The 22712-nt window shown below is 43.5% G+C and overlaps 2 protein-coding genes across 4 annotated transcripts in view; one reads left to right on the top strand and one right to left on the bottom strand.

Moving 5' to 3' along the window:
• The window catches only part of MYO7A (myosin VIIA), a 65782-nt gene extending 62809 nt beyond the window's left edge, over positions 1-2973 (top strand). For 2 of the 3 annotated variants that reach the window (XM_008150002.3, XM_054724768.1), the window contains exons 44-47: positions 112-228; positions 658-741; positions 1677-1796; positions 2360-2973. In XM_008150002.3, the coding sequence (XP_008148224.2) occupies positions 112-228; positions 658-741; positions 1677-1796; positions 2360-2449 (411 nt within the window). In that variant the 3' untranslated portion in view covers positions 2450-2973. The remainder of the gene's footprint in view (positions 1-111; positions 229-657; positions 742-1676; positions 1797-2359) is intronic. The other variant, XM_054724769.1, reaches the window with a different exon arrangement.
• Positions 2974-4235: 1262 nt separating this feature from the next.
• The window catches only part of GDPD4 (glycerophosphodiester phosphodiesterase domain containing 4), a 75872-nt gene continuing 57395 nt past the window's right edge, over positions 4236-22712 (bottom strand). The window contains exons 12-15 of the mRNA XM_054725650.1: positions 13976-14123; positions 12450-12532; positions 11566-11618; positions 4236-4968 (exon numbers count right to left, since the gene is read on the bottom strand). Of these exons, the coding sequence (XP_054581625.1) occupies positions 4844-4968; positions 11566-11618; positions 12450-12532; positions 13976-14123 (409 nt within the window). The 3' untranslated portion in view covers positions 4236-4843. The remainder of the gene's footprint in view (positions 4969-11565; positions 11619-12449; positions 12533-13975; positions 14124-22712) is intronic.

Raw genomic sequence — 22712 nt, 5'->3', positions numbered from 1 at the left:
ACGGCTCCAGGACCCCATCCTATGCCTGGCCCTCCAGGGCCCATGACAGCTGCTGACAGAGCGGATGGGGCAGGAGGGAGGGGAGAGGACTGACCCAGCCTCCCCCTGCAGTCCATCGTCGCCTACTTCAACAAGCACGCAGGGAAGTCCAAGGAGGAGGCCAAGCTGGCCTTCCTGAAGGTCATCTTCAAGTGGCCCACCTTTGGCTCAGCCTTCTTCGAGGTGAAGGTACGCTGTGGGCGGTTTCTCAGAGAGGAGGGAGGAGGGACGTGGGGAGGGGGGCTGAGAAGACAGAGACTCCTCCCCGGCATCGTGGGGAGCAGCGGCGGCCTCTGCTGCCTGCCCTGGCCTGGCAAGGAGGAAAGCCTAGGACCTGTCTCAGCCAGGTGTCTCGGACTCGGTCCTGGGACACAGAGGGACAAGACCTCAGCCTGGCAGGGGAAGCAGGTGTGTAAACAGGCCAGAATCTCGGAGGATAATCTGTGGGCCGCTCTTATCAAGGTGGCATGGCAGGGCTGCCAGCACCCTGCGCCCCTGGCACGGAGTTGGCAGGAGAGGTCAACTTAATCACAGCTGGGACTTTATTCAGTCCCAAATGCACACAGCTTTTCCTGCTCTGGGTCCCCACCTGATGGGTTTTTTTTCTTTCTTTACTAGCAAACTACGGAGCCAAACTTCCCGGAGATCCTCTTAATTGCCATCAACAAGTATGGGGTCAGCCTCATCGATCCCAGGACCAAGGTGAGCAGAGACAGGGCAGAGCAGGCAAGGGCAGGCTGCTCTGTCTGCACCCCTAAGAAAGCCCCCGCCAGCCTCCACCCTCACGTCACCTGCCCTCATGGCCACACATCTTGAGAGGCCTTCTGCTTCCTGACCCTCACCTGCTCCATCCAAAGGGCTCTGCTGGAGTTACTAACACCTTGTTACTAAACCAGGGGACTCCTCTCAGTGCTTGCCTTTCAGCATCATTGGACGCTACCATCTAGTCTCCTTCCTACATGCTCTCTGCCTGCCATGGGCAGCATGGCAGGTTGTGCTGGGGTAACTAATGCTCATATTTATGGGCCCAGCAGCCCTCATCCAGGGGACCAGGGAGCACACCCTACCACGTGCACAGGAGGACAGCTGCGCTGCGGGTGCCAGTGACCCGTCTTCCTCTCGGCTCCATGTGCCCCGTTTGCCTGGTTTTCCTCTCAGACCCATCTGTGGGCTTCCTCTCTATCCAGCCCATAACACTGTGGTCCCCAAGGTTCTGTCCTGTCCCCTTTTCTTTTTAACCTTTATTGCTGAAAGTATTACATGTGTCCTCCTTTTTCCCTTCTAGCCCTCCCCCTGTCCCCCACCGTCTTCTTTTTGTCTCTTTCCTCAGACTTTCCCTGGACTCTCACCTAGGACCAGTTTCAGTTCCTTTAGGCCTCCGACATTTCCACTCCCAGTCCCACATCCCAGCAGTCTCCTGACTCCCTTGGGTGTCCCGCCTGCTGGTCCCAACCAAGGCGTGGAGCGGGAAGGCACCTGCCTCCACAGCAGCGCCATGGCAGAGCTAGCCTCTCCCCTCCTGCTCGTTTTCCCAGGCCCTGAGGCCCTTCCTCTGGGTGGTGTCTGTGGGCTGGAGCTGAAGGGAGTGAGGCCAGAGGGTCCAGGTTGTGCAGCTTCAGACTTTCTGCTCCCCCCAGGACATCTTGACCACGCACCCCTTCACCAAGATCTCCAACTGGAGCAGCGGCAACACCTACTTCCACATCACCATTGGGAACCTGGTGCGCGGGAGCAAGCTGCTCTGTGAGACGTCACTGGTGAGAGCTCCTTTCCGGGCCTGGCGGGCGCCCCTGCCTCACTGCAGCTTCAGCCACTCTCCAGGCCTGGGGCCAGGATCAGGGGCAGGTTGGGGCCAAGGTCAGGTCATTTTGAGGCTCAGCTTTAGGTCTGGGGGAAGAGGCTTAATCGGGGGCTGAGGAACAGACCCCTCCTGCAATGACTATTGTTGGAGTGCCTTTAGTACCTGGGGATTGAGCCTCCAACTCTGAGTTCAACAGTAAAACCATTAGCAATGAGGCCTCCTGGACTCAATGTCCAAGGCATAGCTTCACGTGTAGAGCCTTTAGTCATTCTTGGAGGTGGACTTCCAGGATGCGAGGGGCCCACAAGCTAGGCCTTCGTGTGGAGTCATACAGCTTAGAACTGTAGACATCTACCTGGATGAATCCAACCCCTCCACTGTGCAGCTGGGGAGACCGGATCCAGAGTGGACCGAGTTGCCTTGTCCAGGGTTCTGCCTCCTGCACTTCTCCGGGAGCTGTGTCTGGGTGGGCTGGCCCTGTTCTCTGCACTCTGTTGATCACCTTGCCACTGTTTCCAGGGCTACAAGATGGATGACCTCCTGACTTCCTATATCAGCCAGATGCTCACGGCCATGAGCAAACAGCGGGGCTCCAGGAGTGGCAAGTGAACAGTGTGGAGGTGGCACTGGCTCTGTGCCTGCGCCTCAGGCGGCAGCTGGGGGAAGACCTTTGCCATTGGGCAGGGAAGCTGGGCTGGCCAGCAACCAGTGACAGCACCAGCTTGGAACTCTGTCCTCCTTCCAGTGAGGTGGCCTTGCTGGGGTGCAGAGCACCCTTCCACCACCCCTAACGTCCGCGGGTAGGATTTGGTCCTGGCTGTGGCCTTCCCGGTTGTAAGAGCCTGTGCTCCGTGCATGCTTCTCTCACCCCAGACCAGCCCAGCCATGCGACCTCCTTTGGCTTTCTGTGCACCACTGGGACCGGGAATCAAGAGGACACCCTAGTTCATCCTGGGAGCAGCCAGATCAAACCAACTGAATCAAGAATATTCTGACACCTAGGGACTGGACTGGTTGAATTCCCGTAAGTCCAGGACCCTCAGCTGGGGTGGAGGAGACGGACCACTTTTCTATATTGCAGTGTGAGTGCTGAGCCCCTGCTTTCCTGATCAACTCAGGTCATAAAGCACATGTTCCACCTTCTGGCCCGTGAGTGTCTCTTGAGGGAATGGGAGGAGGAGGGAAAGAGTCTGTGGGGACAGGGCCCTGTTGGCTGTGTAACTCTCTCCTTGGTCTATGTGTACAGGGCCAAGCTGGTCTGGGCTTGGGGGTAGGGGTGTCTGAGCCCAAGGTGTGCTTGAAAGAGACTTAAAGGGACTGGCTGAGACCAGGGCAGATAGAGAAATGCTGGGCCTCAGCCTGGTAGGTGAGGATCTAAGTGTGCATGGGCAGAAGGTCAAGGAGGGACTGGCTTCTGAGCCTTCACCAGGGCCAGTGGAGCCAGAGTGGCCCCGGAATCCTGCCAGAAACTTCTCCTTGGTTCATCAAGAAATCACTGAGAACCCCAAGAACAACGTCTTTTTGGGTTAAATCCCTACATCCAGTGGGTGCCTGTAAAATGCTACTTTGTCACCAGGATGGAACAACCAAGTTTGGCCATGACCTGGGCAGGTCTGGGGCTGGGGGCTCAGACAGGGAAGGTGTGATTTGGGGCTGTGGCCGGGATGAATGCCTAGAGAGGTAATAGGGGAGAATCCCCTTGCAGTGGGTGTGTTTGTGATCTGCCTCAGGGTCCCCCTGAAACTTCAGCAGAGCCAAGTCCTGCTTGCCCTCACACACCCAGGTGTTTAGCATCTAGATGCCCAACCGACCCACAGGGGGTACTATTCCTGTTCTCCGCAGCTGCCTGTGGGAGAGGGAGGGGTGGTTGTGGAAACGGAGGCCCCAAACCATAGCCCTGCCTTCTGGGATGGTCATGTTGCTGTCCTAGGCTGCCCTGGCCCGGAGGAAGGTGCTGCAGTGGTCTGCCCTTACACCATCATCGTATAGATGGGGATACTGAGGCCCAGAGCAGCGTGAATAGGTGATGGTCACCTAGTGGAACTCAATTCACTGCTTCTAACATTGGGATCCCAGACAGAAGGGGCCCCCTGCTTGTTCTAAGTTGTAGTTTCCCTTCAAGGACAAAGGCCATTGGATGCGCATGGAATTATGCCCATCTTCCCATTGAGGAATCAGCCAACAGCAGACTATTAGGAAGCATTATCCCACTTCACACTAGATCACAAAGAGTGCATGTGGATAAAATCTTTGCCCCTAACATGCCCAGGCCACCTCTCATTTTCTGACCCAGGATGGCATCCCTGTTGCACGGATCCCCTAGTCTTTGTCAGCCTGAGTCATCGCAGAAGGATCCAAAGAATACATACTCCACTTACCTTCTGTATTCCTGAAAGGTTGCCTTTATTTACATGTCGAAGTTCACCACAGCCGCTCCGTTAGCAGGGACTACTATGAAGGGTTAGGATGAGAGAAACCCCGTAGCATCCAGGGAAGAATGCGCTCCAGATCCAAGACCATAACAGTTGTTTTCCCTCTTGCCTAAACCCTGGAGCTGCATCCTTTACAGAAAGGCTAGTCCAGACGTTCTTCATTGAGCTTCCAATGCTCTTCCGCACTCCTTTCTTGACTACTCCCCACCACCACCACCCTTAGGCACGGAGAGGAAGAATTAGAAGGGGGCAAGATGTGGCTAATTCTTTGTAGAGAGCCCAAAGGAGGACATGTTGGATGTGATGGAAAACGTCGTAAAACAGGATTCTTGGGAGTATTCAATTGTGGGAGTCTTTTTGGGTTGTGTTTCAGGGTAAGGGACATCTATGGAGGAAACTGCTGGTTCCTTTGTCTTCTGGCACTGCAGTTTGGAGGGTGGCCTCTCTGTTGGCCTCCTAGGTGAGTGCTGGGGTGGATTCAAAGGCCTTCTGTGTGGGCACCAGTTGTCCAAGGTCATCTGTAGCAGGCGTGGTGGCTTCCTGGACTGACTATGGTTCAATGTCTTTTACCTTAAACCTCAGGAGGGGCTGCTGGAGGCTCAGGGCTTTCCCCAACTTGGGAAGGAGGTGGCATGGTTACAGTATAATCTTGTATTTTCTCACTTTTTCTCCTTTTGGATCTCCTACTTCCAGTATCTGTGGGATAGAAAAGACAACACACAGAGTTCTCAAATGTCACTTCTCCAATCCCTGTTGGTCATGTAGTGAAATCCTTGTTATATTTAAAATGTTAGTCTCTCACTTACCATCTCAGGTTCTTTCCCCCTAGTTCTCCCTATCCCAGACTTTGTGCAAACTTTATCATGGTCATTCAATTCAGCATGCCGCCGGAATTGAAGAGTGTACTATGTGAGGTCCCAGTTCCCCAGGGAAGCCCTCAGAAGGCAGAAAGTAACATTCTCTTAAAGTCCATGCACTTCACAACCTTTGCTTTAAAAAATGAACACAAGAAAAAGGAGAGATAAATAATGAACACTCCTCTATTAGGAGCTTTTTATGGTCCGAGACTTTGTCTTGCTTGCCACTAGATACACAGTGTTGTCACATAGTTAAGTACTCAAAAAATAATTTTTATTTAGCTAATAGAAAAAATAGAGGGTGGAGATGTCTTCTAGCAACAGAGCTGGGAATTTGACACTTACCAAAGACTAATTAAAAACTGGATAATATACAAAACCAAGAAAATATGTTAAATTATATAAAAATTTACAATAAGGGGAGGAACTGTGGAGCCAAAATCTAGGAGAAAGTGAGAATCCAAAGTGGTAAGCCCAGACTCAGTTATTTTTTACCTTGAATGTAATTTCAATCTTGAAGAAATAGCTGTACACATGAGCTTCATCTTCAATCAGGAGGAAGGGGATTTTTTATTGCTCTTGAGTAGAATTTGTAGGTCAACTGAATTTTAGAACAACAAATACCTAGGATATTAGGTTTTCTAATTCATGAATGTGGTGTATTGCTCCATTTATTTGGGTCTTTCTCTCAGTAAACATTCGTAGTTTTCAGGTTTTATATTGTTATAAATGGTATTTAGATTTTAAAAAATGTACCAATTATTCATTGGTAATATAAAGACTTACAATTAATTTCTCTTTATATTGACCTTATATCCTGAGCGACTACTTAACCCACTTATATTTTCAATAGGTTTGATTCCTTAGAGTTTAAGTAATCATATCTGCAAATCAGAAGTTTTATTTATTCCTTTATAGCTGTCATTTATCTTATTAAACTGGCTATGCTTTACAGCACAATGCTGAATAGAAGTTGTGAGAGCAGACATCCCTGCCTTATTTCTGATCTTACAGGGATAATATTGCTTCCCCACTAAAAATGATATCGGCAGTAGGTTTTTGTAAATATATTTTATCTGATTGAGGAAGTTTAATCCCTATTCCTAGTTTGCCCAGACATTTATTATAAAGGGGTGTTGACTTTTGTCAAATATGCTTTTTCCATTTTATTTTAATATGGGATTATATTGATTAGTTTTTAAATAATATATCCATCTTGCATTACTAGTGTAAACCTTACTTGATGTATTATCCTGTTTACATTAATTCAATTTTGCTAATATTTTATTAAGGATTTTTATGTCTAAGTTTGTAGATGATATTGATCTGTAAATTTTATTCTTGTAATGTCATTGTGAAGTTTTATATGAGGACTTTTTCTGGCCTTAAAGATCACCTGGGAAGTGTTCTTTTTTTTTTTTTTTTTAGTTGATATAATATTGGTATCATTTACTTATTTATTTTTAGTTAATACTCACCAGAGGATATTTTTTCCCCATTGATTTTTAGAGAGTGGAAGGGGGAGGGGGGGGAGAGAGAGACAAACACTGATGTGAAAGAGAGACACTGACTGGTTGCTTTCAGCATGTGCCCTGACCAGGGCAGGGGATTGAACCTGCAACCCAGGTACATAACTCTAGACTGGGAATCAAACCTGAGACCCTTCAGTGTGCAGGCCGGCACTCTAACCACTGAACACCACTGACCAAGTATATTTCTTAAATATCTGAATAACCAGTGAAACTCTTTGAGCCCAAATTTTTCTTTCTGGTGAAGTTTTTGACATATGAATTTGATTTTGATAGTGGGTTATTACAAATTTCTATTTCTTTTTCTGTCAGGTCTGATAAGCTATATTTTAAGGAATTGTTCCCTTCATTTTGGTTGTCAAATTTAATGACATTAAAATGTTCATAATTTTCCTTTTTATGGCTAGGATCTAGGGATATACTCTTTTATTCATCATTCATTATATTGGCAACCTCTTCCTCTCCCCCCCCCCACACACACACATCTTGTTGAGTTTATCAATATTATTAAACCTTTCAAAGGACTAACTTTGCACTGTTTTTTATTTCCTTTGTATCTTTCCTATTTTACTGATTGCTGTATTTAGTATTTCCTTTCTTTTACTTAGGAAAAATGTACTCTTCTTTTTATAGATCCTTAAGGTAGAAACTTAATCAGTATTAAACCTTTCTTCCTTCTAACTTTTAAATTTTCCTGTAAGTCCTGCTGTTGTATATGCATTATCCTTTACTTAAAAATATGTAATATCTAAGTTCCCTTGTGATTTACTCCTAAATCAAAGGAATGTTTAAAAATACATTAATTTCCAGTATTTAGAGGCTAATCTAGATATTAATATTTGTTTTTAAGTTTGTTGTGGTACGAGAATATACTAAGATCCTAATCTTTTGAAATTTATTTATTGAGACTTGTTTATGGCTTTTCATCTGGTCTATTTTGGTAAATATGCCATGTACATTTGAAAATATGGTATATTCTTCTAGTTGTTGGGAATTTTGTTTTATGTCAATGTAACTGAAATTGTTCAGACTTTTATAACCCTTCTGATTTTATTTGTGTGTGCTTATTTCAAGTACTGAGAGACTACTTATAAAATCTCCAACTATGATTTCCCTTTCACTTTTTGTTTCATGTGGTTTGAAGCTCTGATATTAAGTGCATACACCATTTTATTTATAATGTCTTCCTGATATACTGACCTTTTCATCATTATGAAATCTTTGTTTCCAGTAATGTTCCATGTTTTGAAGTCTATTTTTTTTCTGGTATTTCTTACTAAAGGCTTGGTGCACAAATTCCTGCACAGGTGGGGTCCCACAGCCTGGCTGGCAATCAGGGCTGATCATACGATTACAGACTCTGATCAGGGAGGTACTGTGGGAGGTTGGCCAGCCTTGGGAGGTTGACTGTGGGAGCGCACTGACCACCAGGGGGCAGCTCCTTCATTGAGCGTCTGTCCCCTGGTGGTCAGTGCACGTCATAGCAACCGGTCATTCAGTCGACCGGTTCTAATGGTCGCTTAGGCTTTTATATATATAGATGCAGATTGTTTGCATGATATATCATTTTCCCCATCCTTTTACTTTGAATCTATTTGTGTCTTTAAGTATTTCTTTTGTAGACCACATATGGTTGGGGCTTGCTTTTTTTCTATTTGACAAGCTCTACTTTTGAGTATTTGGTCCATTTATATTTAATGTAATTAATAAAATGGCTGCATTTATGACTACCGTGTTTCAACTTGTTGTCTTTTTTTTTTCTGTTATTTTGCTTCCTTGGTTCTTTTTATGAATCCATCTGCTATGAGATATATTATTCTGCTAGCTTTGAAAAAGTAAGCTGCTATGTTGTGAGAGGGCCCTATGACTAGCACCTGAAGGTGAACTCCAGGAGCTCAGAAAAAAATCCCTGTCATCAGTGATCAAGAAAACAGGGACAGTTATAGTCCTACAATTCTAAGGAACTAAATTCTGCCAAAAACCAGTGAGAATGAAAGAGTAATCTTAAGTCTCAGCCAGGCCAACTCCTTGATTTTAGCCTGGTGAGACTCTAAACAGAGTACCCAGCTAACCCATGCCTAAATTCCTGGCCCATAATTAAATTACTGAAAACCAGTAACAAAAGAAATACCATAAAAAGCAGTCAGAAGGGGACATCTCTAATACTTTCAGCAATAAAGATAAAATTTTTAAAAAGCAGAGAAAAGGGACATATTAGAAGTAGAGGAACAAAGATAAGAAAATGAAAAACCTATTTTTATCTTGGAAGACTTTTCATAAGAATCTATATATAAGTAAGCCCTAGCTGGTATGGCTCAGTGGATAGAGCGTCGGCCTGTGGACTGAAGGGTCTCAGGTTCAATTCAAGTCAAGAGCATGTACCTCGGTTGCAGGCTCCTCCCCAGCCAGGGCCCTAGTCGGGGCTCGTGCAGGAGGCAACCAATCGGTGTGTTTCTCTCACATAGAGGTTTCTGTCTCTCCCTCTCTCTTCCATTCCCTCTAAAACCAATGGAAAAATATCCTCAGGGGAGGATTAACCAAAAAGAAAAAGAAACTATATAAGACAGAAGACAAAGGACTGACTTCTTTAAAGTGCTGAAAAATATATCCTAGAGCTAGAAAGATGCTGAATATCTTTTGGTAGCAGCAGCCGCACATGCCCATCCTGGTGGTGGCTATGGTGTAAGATGTGACATGTGCTTAGTATTGGGGGCCCTATTCCCCTCAACCTGAACGGACCTAGACTGAGGTTTTGGGTTCTGTCTAGTCTTCCTTGTTCCTTCCAGGATTCTAAACTTGGTCTTGAACATTCTAGGTTTTTTTTTTTTGGAATACTCAAACAGCCTTTTGATATCTTTTCTTTCTGCTTAGATCAGACAAAATTGTTTTATGCAATAGGCAACTAAAAACTCTTAAACTGGAATACTCAACTTATTTTCTATTCACCTTCTATCATTTTAACATGAAGGGTGTTGAAGTCAAGTTAACTGAGTACTTTTTCTAAGGCATTATAGCCACTTCCTTCATTCAATGTATACATATCTTCAAATTTTCCTTCAAAAACCTCTCCCGCCGAGGCCGGTTTGGCTCAGGGGATAGAGCGTCGGCCTGCGGACTCAAGGGTCCCAGGTTCGATTCCGGTCAAGGGCATGTACCTTGGTTGCGGGCACATCCCCAGTAGGGGGTGTGCAAGAGGCAGCTGGTCATGTTTCTCTCTCATCATGTTTCTAACTCTCTATCCCTCTCTCTTCCTCTCTTAAAAAATCAATAAAATATATTAAAAAAAAAAAAAAAAAACCTCTCCCATCCATGATTTCCTCACCATTTCCATGTTCTTTTCATTTTTTGGCTCCATTAGTTATGGGCTGAATTGTGTGCCCCCAAATTCACATGTTGAAGCCTTAACCCCGGTGCCTCAAAATCTAAACTATACCTGGAGATAGAGCCTTTAAAGAGTTTATTAAAATAAGGCCATTAGGGTGGGCAATAGTCCAATCTGCCTGAAGAAGAGAGGATTTGGAGACAAACAGAGGCACTAAAGATGTGTGTGCGCACAGAGGAAAGGCTGTGTGAGGACACAACAAGAAGGTGGTTATCTGCAAGCCAAGGACAGGGGGCTCAGAAGAAACCAAACGTGCTGACACCCTGGTCTTGAAGTTCTAGCCTCCATAAGTGTGAGAAAATAAACTTTGATGCTTAAGCCACCAGCCTAGGATATTTTGTTATGGCAGCCTTAGTTTATTCATGCAACTGCTGAAAATCATAAGGTATCTAGAATACAGCCCTCAGACTTATTAACAGCCAGTAGAGTGATCTTAAGATTCATATAACTCAAGAGTTACTTGAGAATTCTCTTCCCCTCAAGAGATTTGAACAATCTTGATTTGAACCTTCAGTTTCACAGTATAAATGACTTCCATTTAATTTATTCAAATTTCTAAACGTATTTTTTTCAGAGTCCCTGTGGTTCCATTCCTGACTCTTAAGTATTGTATTGTTCAATCATCTACCACTGGTGCATAGCATCTCAGGATCTTCACCACCGTCCACAAGAAATTAAATTAATTCATGATTTTGTGACTGCTTTACTTAAGGTTCCAGGAACTGTGAAAGAAAATACTATCAGATACTGCACAGTCCTCTGCCTTCCAGTTGGTTTTCCCTTTGACATTGAACTGGCTTCCCAAACCAGTAACAATGTGATTATCGCCACAACCTTCTGAAAGTTAAATCTAGCTTCCCCTTCTCTTACTGGATCTATCTCCCTTCCTCAGCACCTGAGTTCTTCTGCTTAATAATAAATTATTCCTTTATTCCATCCCTTCTACACAGAAACCTAGCATATTGCTTCCCTGTTTGAAACTCATTTGCCATCTCCTGACTGCTTATATGCAGAGCCTAGACTCTAATCCAGCATTTCAGGATCTCTGCTGTGTTCTCCCCACCCCCAACACACATTACCCACAACTGTTCTGGAGGTGGGTGTCTGGCCTACTGGTGTCAACAGCTCTACTTTTGTCTGCTTCTTCACTGTTCTCTGTGGGCCAACCTTCTGCTCTCTGGAGCCAACCTCCATTTTTTTTTCCAATTATCTTCAGCAACTCGCAGGGTTGGCACAAAGTGAGAACTCAAGAACTGTGTGATGAATAAAGATATGAAGAAATAAAAATAAATAGAAATAAAAAATACCATGTTCAACATCTTCTATGGGGTCTCTGCTTAGAGAATGAAGTCCAAAATGCGCCCGATGTCAAAGGCCCTCCAGAATCTGTGCCCAGCTACACGTCTCAATTCTCCCTGGTCCCCACCCCTCCATATCTGACTCCCTCAGCACTTGTCAGTGACATGAAAAGCAGACCCCATGTCCTAGGGTAATGGGTAGCAGTGGGGTAGGCCCCCAACTTTACCTGTGTAACTGCTGGTCCTTTCGAAGACTTGTTCTCTTAGGCTCTCTCTCCACCTGGAAGGAAGCAGGCTATCCATGAATCTTGGATAACAATGTAATAATCCAAAAATAACAATAATCCAAGGTAGTGTCCAAAAATCACAATAACCCAAGGCAGTAGTCAAAAAAGAACAATAATCCAAGGCAGAAGCCAGAAAAGAAACGTTATCCAGTAAAATTCTCACTTCAGCAGAGGGTTTGTAGTTTTCCCTTTGAAGGGTAACTCAAAAATGAAGAAATGGTGGGCATGATCAGGTCTACACAACCATGGTCTCCTCTAGCTAAAATTCTTCTAGTTGGGTATTTCCTCTCCCACCTTGAAGCTTGTAACCATGTAACATTATCCCTGCACAGATTCATCATTTTCTTAGATGAAGACTATGGACTAGAAAAGGACAATGATTTTCCCAGGGTCACCTGTAACTAAGGGGCAAATCCAGGGCTAAAGCCCAGCCTTTCAGGTTTGTGAACTTGCTGTTTACACAGCGTCCTGCTATGTCCAGTTTTGTGGGAGGTGGGAAGATGGAGGCACTTGTTCGTGACAACCTTCAACTCCCGTCCTCTCCCAAGTGATTCACACTGAATCCGTGGTCACTGAGCATCAGTGACAGTCCTTATCCTTAGAATATTGTCTTGTGCTGAGGAGGTGGAAGGGGTGTGATGAGCTGCAGGCAGCATGAGAAGAAATGAAGGGTTCAGCTTACTAACCCTGTCTTCCTGAGAACTTGCCATGAGAGATGGATTATAGGAAAAGTGTTCAACTGTTTTTTTTCTCAACTTCTCAAAGGAACCATTTGTGCTTTTATTTTGGGAAAAATTCATTTAAAATCACAAACATATGCTTACCAATGAAAATAAAATATGGCGAAAATGAAAACTGCAGAAATACAATCCAGGAGAACCCACAGGAACACATAGTACTTTGGTGTCTGCAAAGTAGAAAACAAACTACAGTCCACGAACTGTTGGAAGGGATTTTAGATCAGATGGGCCAAGCCCCTTGCTCTGCTGCCAGGGCTGGGGATGGAGTGGAGGGAAACAAACCCGGAGGAAGCTGTTGGATGTGGTGATCTCACACACAGAGAATGCCTGCTGCTAGCCTAACAATCACCCTTCTAAGCGGGGAGCGGCTCTACAAGGGATGAAACTTCACACTCTTCATTTCCCTTGACGCTCAACACAGAGGCCTGAGGGAGTCCCAGAGAAATGACATGGCAAGTCTGCTCTGGACCCAGGACTGCAGCCCAAGTTCTCGAGTCCCAGCTCTCTGTGATTCCATGGCACGGCTTCCCAAGCCTGGCTGTGCATCCAAATCCCCCCGGGCAGCTTTCAGTAGTACCGGTTCCTGGGTCTCCCTACAGACCTCAGGAATTAGAACTGCATTTTTATCAAGTTCCCAGATGATACTGAAGCACCTCGTCTGTGAGCCAGCAGTTAGGGATCTTTGTTCTATATAATGATGCTTCAAGTACGTAGGTTGAAATTATAATTCTTCCTTACCTAACATGTCCCCTGCTCCACACTCCTTGCCTGATCACCACATCCCAGGGCTCCAGCTCCTAGGGCCTCTTTTTGTGAGTTTTCTAATTCCCTGGTTTGATCCTCCCTTTCTTCCTCCCCTGTTCCCCCTCCAATTTTACTGGGGCTGGCACTTTTTATTCTTTCTTAGGCCATTCTCCACCCTATCCCAAGGTCTTTCCTTGGATTGAATAATGATATTAATAAAAACACTAATGATCATGATAATAATAACAACAACTAACAATTAATGAACATTTACAGGAGCTAAGGAAGTGTTCTAAGCACTTTAAGGGTATTTTCACAACAGCCCTACTAGACAAGTGTAGTAGAAGCTCTTAACTAACTTCCACTAAGCTGAGGCTCTTAACGCCTTCTGGGAACCAGACTGACGGATGCACTGGCCTACTCCAGGATGCCCACCCCATGAGCATCACCAAGAAAAACCAAGAATAAGTTGTTCTTGTGCCTCAAATGGCTTAGAACAGTTGTATTTATTGTTTTAATTGTGCAGTATAATAAAATGTTACTTAAATCTGTAAAATCTGAGTGAAAATAAAAGTATACAATGTGACTTTGCTATTCCTCCCCAACAAGAGGTGAAGTCTGTTTCTGCCCTCATCCACCTTGAATCTGGACTTGACCATGTGATTTTCTTGGGCCAATAGAACATTTCCAAGTTTACTGTAGGATCTGTGTGACAGAAAGAAGAAAGCCACAGCTCCAAAATCATAGATGTCTCTGCTCTTAAGTAGCTCCCCAGGCAACTACACAGTGGGCAATATACAGGTGGGGTAAGGGACATGAAATCCTACTATACCAGCCTTGGAAGAACAATCTGGAAGTCAGCTCACCATGGAATAGTATGGGTAATTTATCTCCCTCAGGAGCACAATGTTGTCTGTGGTCACCGAGTTAATCCTGGAGCACCAGGCCAATGAGAAGATCCAAGGCTCATTGACGATATATAAGTTGATGATGATGTTAGCTGCTTTATAATCACTGGAACAAAAACAGAACCCATAGGAGATTTAGATTTAATCTTCCCCTCATCATCTAAAAAGGGAAAAGCTACCAGGTTTGTGAAAGGCTGCTGCTTAAATCACCAGAATCAGCTGGTCCTGAAACAACTTATGATATGACATGCAGAATGGGCTCCTGTAGGAATGAGATAAAGGAATGGATTCAAAACCTCTACTCCTGCACCAACAGTGGTATATTAGTAAACTGGATGGCCTAAGGCAGTGGTTGGCAAACTCATTAGTCAACAGAGCCAAATATAAACAGTACAACGATTGAAATTTCTTTTGAGAGCCGAAAACCGACTTGTGCACATGGGCCACGAAGTTGCAATCGCACTGTACGTGCGCAACCGCACATGGTATTTTGTGGAAGAGCCACACTCAAGGGGCCAAAGAGCCGCATGTGGCTCACTAGCTGCAGTTTGCTGACCACTGGCCTAAGGGAAAGCAAAGAAAGAAAAAAGAAAAGCCCTATTTCTGGTATTTGTTAATTTCTATGGTGTAAATACTCCAACCATAGCCAATTTCAAACTATCACTGGTAAAAACAGGTTTGCATAGTTTCTGAATATCTACACTAATAAAAGAGAAACATTCAAATTGACCATCACTCTGCTACACCCACCAGCCAGTCAGGAGTGAGTATGCAAATTAGTCCAACAAAGATGGTGGTGGCCATGGAGCTGGAGCGAGCAGGAGGCTTGGGTTGCCCCGGTGATGGAGAAAGCCAAGCTTCTCACCCACCCTAGCCGGCCCTGGCCTCCGCTCAAGGCTACAAAGTTTCAATTATAGAAGATAAATAAATCCCAGATACCTGCTTCCAGCCCACCCTGGCCTCCACTCAAGAAGGCACTGAAAAAAAGAAAAAGAAAAAAGGAGGGTCTGGGAGCCTGGATCACTGGGGGGTGTGGCCAGCCTGAAAACAGCCCTCAGCCCCTCACCCAGGCTGGCCATGCCCCCCGCAGAGGGGAGCCTCACCCCATGGGGGCATGGCCGGCCTGCAAACCACCACAGGCCTCTCGCCCAGGCCACCCCACACCCCAAAGGAACCCCCACCCTGACCTGGGACACCCTTCAGGGCAAACCAGCTGGCCCCCACCTGTGCACCAGGCCAAAGGATAATATGCTAATTAGACTGGAAGACCTTCCAGGAGATCTTCTGGACGTTCTTCTAGACAAAGCCATGGTGGTGGGGCCGAGGTAGAGGCAGTTAGAGGCCAAAAGGGGAGGGCAGTTGTAGGTGATCAGGCCAGGATGGGATAGCAGTTGTGGGTGATCAGGCTGGTGGGGGGCAGGGCTGTTGGGGGTAAGCAGACCAGCAGGGGGGCCAGTTGGGAGTGAGCAGGCCATCAGAGGGGTCAGTTGGAGGTGATCAGGACAGTGGGGGGTGGGGGCAGTTTGAAATGAGCAGGCCAGCAGGGGGGCAAATGGGGGTGAGCAGGCCAGTGGGGCGGGAAGGTGGGGGCGAGCAGGCCAGTCGGCGGGGGGGGGGGGGGGCAGCTGGGGGTGAGCAAGCCAGCAGGAGAGGCAGTTGGGGCAAGCACACTGGCACAGGGGGCAGTTGTGGGCAATCAGGCTGGCGGGGGGGGGGAGAATTTGGGGGCAAGCAGGCCAGTGACAGAGGGCAGTTAGGGGTGAGCAGGCCAGCAGACAGAGTGGTTGGGGCAATCAGGCAGGCAGGTGAGCGGTTAGGAGCCAGCAGTCCCGGATTGTGAGAGGGATGTTCAACTGCCAGTTTAGGCCTGATCCCTGTAAACGGGCAGTAGGACATCCTTCAAGGGGTCCCAGATTGGAGAGGGTGCAGGCCGGGCTGAGGGACCCCCCCCCCCCAGTGCACGAATTTCATGCACCAGGCCTCTAGTTTAATAATAGGCTCCCCAAAGCTGATATGAGTCAGTTCCAGCACACTATTGGGTAGCAGCTATACTTACTTCCATCAGAACATTTATCACCCTTTATCCTATCTGTTCTCTTATGGGTCTTCTTTACTTGAGTGTAAAAGCAAATTAAAGGCAGAGACAGTATCTTATTCATCTTTGTATATCCAGAACCTAGCATAAGACTTGCCTTCATAAACAGTAATTGAAGGAATGAATAAATGAATTCCAATTTGGTTAATATTTAAATTTCAAATATAAAGGTATTTTATAAACATTAAGTAGAGGGAATGAAACCCAATTTTCCCCAATACAGTAAATGCCAGTAGATACTTGTGCACTGTCTCCAGAAACAGGAAGAAACTAACTAGAGGAATATATAGTAATTCTAATCAGGTTGTCATTTTCAGGAATTAAACTTCTCAGAAAATACACCATGTATAGCACATTGAAAACAACTCCATTCAGCCTGGGTCTGAATCTCACCTCTGTCATATAGCAGCTTGGCAAGTTCTGTAAAATAAAAACAATACCACCACCTTTGCAGGAATGTTTGTCAATTATTACCCAATATGTGTCTAAGACAATTCTACATATCACCTAAAGATAAATAAAAAATAGAAGAAAATAGTAGTTAAAAGCTACCTTTTTATTTCTTTTGAAACCAACACACAAAAACCAATCACATTTTCATTTAGTAATAATTAACAGATAGAAACTCAAATTAAAAACACAGTACCATTAACAATCACTCCAAAGAAAATTAAATAATTAGTTATCTTAACAAAGTAAGTATAGGATCTCTAAGCTGAAAACTACAAAATATTGATGAAAGTAATCAAAGCACATTTAAATAAATGGAGAGACATATGTATTAATGGATTGAAAGACTCAACATCATAAAGATGTCAATTCTCCTCAAATTGATCCACAGGCTTAATGCAATTCCCATCAAAATCCCAACAAGGTTTTTTTGTACAATTCTGGCAGCTGGTTCTGAAATTTATATGTAAAGGTACAACCTCCAAGTAGCTAAAACAATCTTGAAAAAGAAGATAATAAATTGAAAGAGAATCACTCTACCCAATATTAAAGGTTTCTATAGAGCTATAGTAATTAAGAGAGTATGGTATTAGAGAAGGGATAAACACATAGTTCAGTGGAACATAGTTTAATACCCAGAAATAGACCCACACAAATATGCCCAAATGATCTTTAATAAAGGTGAAAAAGTAATTCAATGAAATAAGATGTTGTGTTTTTTTTTTAATGGTGCTAGAGCAATTGGACAAGCATAGGCAGAAAGAAAGAAGAACTTTGACCTAACCACACAATTTATAAAAAATTAACTCAAAATGGATCACAGACTTAAATATATAAAAATATAAAACTTTCAGGAAAAAAATAGGAGAAAATCTTTGATATCTAAGGGCTAGACAAACAGTTCTCAGACTTGACACTTAAAACATAATCCATAAAAGGGAAAAATGATGTTGCACCTCATCAAAATTTAAAATGTTTTGCTCAGTTGAAAACCCTGTTGAGAGGATCTCCGACTAGCCACAGACTTCGGCAAAATATTTGCAAACTACATATCCAACAAAGGACTAGTATCTATAATATATAAAAGAACTCTCAAAAGTAAAAACAAAACAAAAATCAAGCAATCAATTAGAGAAGATATGAAGAAACAGAAGAGGATATACCAGTGGCGAATAGGCACATGATAAGATGTTCATTAACCATCGGAGAATAAAAATTAAACCACGACGAGTACACACTTCACCACACACCTATCTGAAAGGCTAAAATAAAAAGTAGTGGTAATGCCAAATATTAGCAAGGATGCAGAGACTCAGGAGCATCAGATATTGCTGGTAGGAATGTAAAATGATATAGACCCTTTGAAAAAGTTTGAGTTTCTTTTAAAACTAAAGAATTACCATACCCCTGAAATTATATTCTTGGGCATTTATCTATAGAAATAAAAACTTGTGTACACAGGAAGGGATTCTGAGAAGATGGCAGAGAAGGAAGCACCAGGAATCTGTCTCCCCACCTAGACAACAACTGTGTTGGCAGAATCTGGAACTGTGTGTAGTCTACTGAAGGCTTGCATCTTCCAGAGGAAGATTTGGATGGTAAGTTATCATTAACTTTGATTAATTTAATCACTTAGCACTTTGGCAGTTACCCATCCCCCATACCCTAGACTCATGGCAGACAGCTACACACAAGTTCCCGCAGCAGCAGCCAAGGTGGGCAGGTCTGTGATAAAGATCATTGATTGATGCTTCTGAGGAGAGAGGTGTGACAAAGAAGAGAGAAGCCCTAGTTGTTGCACCTCCCTCCACTGTTGCAAACCCTTCCCCTTCCAGCTTAGGTGGCTTTCAGGGGATTTACAGTACCAGTTATCTTTCTTCCCCACATTTCATTTTTCTCTTTTTCTGGTTTTGGAACCCAGATATGAAATACTAGGGCGGTGGTCAGCAAACTGCGGCTTGCGAGCCACATGCGGCTCTTTGGCCCCTTGAGTGTGGCTCTTCCACAAAATACCATGGCCTGGGCGAGTCTATTTTGAAGAAGTGGCGTTAGAAGAAGTTTAAGTTTAAAAAATTTGGCTCTCAAAAGAAATTTCAATCGTTGTACTGTTGATATTTGGCTCTGTTGACTAATGAGTTTGCCGACCACTGTACTAGGGCATTCAAAAGCAATTGCATATATAGGGAAAATTAGAAAGTGACTGTGTATGTCCAGAGAAAGGCATAGAAGCGACCTAAGAAGACTAAGTTTATACCTCAGGCTGATCCTTGGCACAGACAACCAATCAACAAACAAATGTATACATAACAAAAAACAGAAACCCTGAGGAAGGGGGAGAACCTAAGGAAGGGGGAGAATCTGGAGTTACCAGATTATTAAATTCAAATGTTCTATTTTAAAAAATCATAAACACACAAAGAAATAAGAAAGTGGGGTCCAGCCCAGATGGTGTGGCTCAGTGGTTGAGTGTCGGCCTATGAACCAGAAGGTCCCAGTTCGATTCCTGGTCAGGGCACATGCCTGGGTTGTGGGCTCGATCCCCAGGGTGGGGTGTGCAGGAAGCAGCCAATCAATGATTCTCTCTCATCATTGATGTTTCTATCTCTCTCTCTCTCCCTTTCTCTATGAAATCAATAAAAATACATTAAATAAAAATAAGATAAAGTAGGGTCTATTCAAGGAGAAAAAAAATCAGTAGAAACTGTCCCTAAAAAGAGTTGATGCCCTAACCAGTTTGGCTCAGTGGATACAGCATCAGCCTGCGGACTGAAAGGTCCCAGGTTCGATTCCAGTCAAGGGCATGTATCTTGGTTGGTGGGAACATTCCCAGTAGTAGGTATGCAGGAGGCAGCTGATTGATGTTTCTCTCTCATCAATGTTTCTAGCTCTCTCCCTTCCTCTCTGTAAAAAATCAATAAAATCTTTTTTTTAAAAAAGAGTTGATGGCAGATATATTAAACAATGACTTTAAAACGACTATCTTAAAGATAATTAAAGAACTAAAGAAGATGTGGATAAAGTAAAAAATAAGAAAAGATAAAATGAAAATATTAATAAAAGGACAAAAAACCTAAAAAGAAACCAAAAATAAACTCTGGAGCTGAAAATACAGTAATTAAAATAAAAACTTGACTATTAGCATTCAAAGGCAAATATGAGCAGTCAGAATAAAGAATCAGTGAATTTTATGACAGAAAAATAGAAGACTGAAAAAAATGAGACTGAAAAAAAAAAAAAGATTAAAGGAAAGTGAGCAGAGTATACAAGATCTGTTGTACATCATTAAACGGACCAATACATGAATTGTTATAGTCTCTGAAGGAGAAGAGAGAAAATATCTGAAGAAATAATGGTTGAAAACTTCCTAAGTTTGATGAAAGACATAAATATAAATATTTAAGAAGTTCAATGAATTCCAACTAAGTTGAATTCAGAGACCCACACAGAGACACATTTTAAACAAACTTTCAAAAGACAAAGACAAAGATAATTTCAAAAGCACTAATACAGAAGGGACCTGTCACATACAAGGGGTCCACAATAAATATCCAATCATAAACTTTGAAGGCCAGAAGGAAGTGCGCCCACATATTCAGTGTTAAAAAAAAAACCTGTCAACCAAGAACCTTATATCCAGTAAAACTGTTCTTCAAAACTGAGGGAAAATTTGATAAATTCCTAGATAGACTAAAGCTGAGAACATTAGATCCTAGTTCATGGACACTAGGTCTGCCCTACAAGAAAAGATTAAGGGAGTCCTGCAAGGTGAAATGAAAAAGACACTAGTTATTGTTTTGTATCATTTACTAAAAAGGGTTACATAAGAGAACTATGAACAATTGTTCCCAACAAATTGGATAACCTAGATTAAATGGACAAAATCCTAGAAATGCAAAATCTACCAAGACTGAAACCTGAATAACTGGAAAACGTGAAAACCTATCATTAACCAAAGTCTTCCCAAAAAATAGAAGTCTTAGAACTGATGATTTCACTGGTGAATTCCACCTAACATTTAAAGAGGAATTAATAATAACCCATTAGGACTGCTATGTCAAAAAAAACAAAGCAAGCATGTGAAGGATGCGGAAAAATTGGAACCCTTGTGCACTGTTGGTACAGCAGTTGTGGGAAATATGTCAGTTCCTCAAACAATTAGAATTACTATATGATCCAGAAAGTCTACTTCTGGGTATATAGGCATGTCTTGGAGATATTGTAGGTTCACTTCCAAACCACCACAATTAAGTGAAAATCTCAACAAAGCAAGTTACACGAATTTTTGGTTTCCAAGTGCACATCTACACTAATAAAAGAGAAAGATGCAAATTGACTGTAACTTCATGACACCCACCAGCCAATCAGGAGTGAGTATGCAAATTAACCCAACAAAGATGGCGGGCTAATTTGCATGCATAGGCACTGAGCGGCTGGGGGCGGGGCTTGCATCATCGCCATGGCGACGACACAGGCGTTCTGCACTGCCCCAGCTGCTCGGGGCCTCTGGGTGGCATGGGAAAGCAAGAAAGGTGGCTCTGGGCTGGAGCAAAGGCAGAAAGGCAGCTCCAGCTGGAGTGAAGGCAGTGCCGGTAGCCAGGGAAGGAAGGCCTATTCTTGCATGAATCTCCATGCATCGGGCCTCTAGTAAAAGTTATGTTTACATCATACTGTAGTTTATTAAGAGTGCAACAGCATTATGCCTAAAATAATAATATACATACCTTAATTTAAAAATACTTTACTGCTTAGCCCTAGCTGGTTTGGCTCAGTGGATAGTGTCAGCCTGCAGAATGAAGGGTCCCAAGTTCAATTCTAGTCAAGGGCACATGCCCAGGTTGCTATGTCCTCAATAGGGGCATGCAGAAGGCAGCCTATCAATGATTCTCTCTCATCATTAATGATTCTCTCTCCCCCTCTCCCTTCCTGTCTGAAATCAAGAAAATATATTTTAAAATAAATAAATAAATAAACACATTATTTTTTTTACTGCTTTAAAAACGCTGACCATCATTTAAGCTTTCATCAGATTGTAATATTTTTGCTGGTGGATGGTCTTGCTTTGATGTTGATGGCTGCTGATTGATCAGGGTGGTGTTTCCCAAAGGTTGAGGTGGCTGGACAATTTCTTAAAATAAGACAACAATAAAATTTGCCCCACAATTGACTCTTTCTTTCACAAATGATTTCTCTGTAGCATGCAATACTATTTGATAGCATTTTACCCACAGTGAAAGTTCTTTTAAAATTGTAGTCAAGCTCTAACCAGTTTGGCTCAGTGGATAGAGCATCAGCCTGCAGACTGAAAGGTTCCAGGTTCGATTCCAGTTAAGGGCATGTACCTTGGTTGCAGGCACATGCCCAGAAGGAGGTGTGCAGGAGGCAGCTGATTGATGTTTCTCTCTCATCGATGTTTTTTTATAATTTAATAAATCTTTATTGTTCAGAGTATTACAAGTTTCTCCTTCACCCCCCCCCCATAGCTCCCGTCCACCCAGTTCCCACCCCACCCTCTGCCCTTACCGCCCCCCCCCTCTGTCCTCATCCATAGGTGTACAATTTTTGTCCAGTCTCTTCCCGCACCCCCATCCCCCTGTCCCCCTGAGAATTATCAGTCCACTCCCTTTCTATGCCCCTGATTCTATTATATTCACGTTTATTCTGTTCATCAGATTTTTAATTCACTTGATTTTGGGGTTCACTTGTTGATAGATATGTAGTTGTTATTCACAATTTTTATCTTTACTTTTTTTCTTTTTCCTCTTCTTAAAAAATACCTTTCAGCATTTTATATAATACTGGTTTGGTGGTGATGAACTCCTTTAGCTTTTTCTTATCTGTGAAGCTCTTTATCTGACCTTCCATTCTGAATAGCTTTGCTGGGTAATCTTGGTTGTAGGTTCTTGCTGTTCATCACTTTGAATATTTCTTGCCACTCCCATCTGGCCTGCATAGTTTCTGTTGAGAAATCAGCTGACAATCGTATGGGTGCTCCCTTGTAGGTAATTAACTGTTTTTCTCTTGCTGCTTTTAATATTCTTTGTCTTTTGCTCTTGGAATTTTAATTATAATGTGTCTTGGTGTGGTCCTCTTTGGATTCCTTTTGTTTGGGGTTCTCTGCACTTCCTGGACTTGTAAGTCTATTTCTTTCAC

The sequence above is a fragment of the Eptesicus fuscus genome, chromosome 13 (genome assembly GCF_027574615.1).
Source record: "Eptesicus fuscus isolate TK198812 chromosome 13, DD_ASM_mEF_20220401, whole genome shotgun sequence".
Classification (NCBI taxonomy): domain Eukaryota; kingdom Metazoa; phylum Chordata; class Mammalia; order Chiroptera; family Vespertilionidae; genus Eptesicus; species Eptesicus fuscus.
The sequence above is the reverse complement of the archived record's forward strand: the minus strand, read 5'-3'. Positions and strand labels throughout refer to the sequence as shown.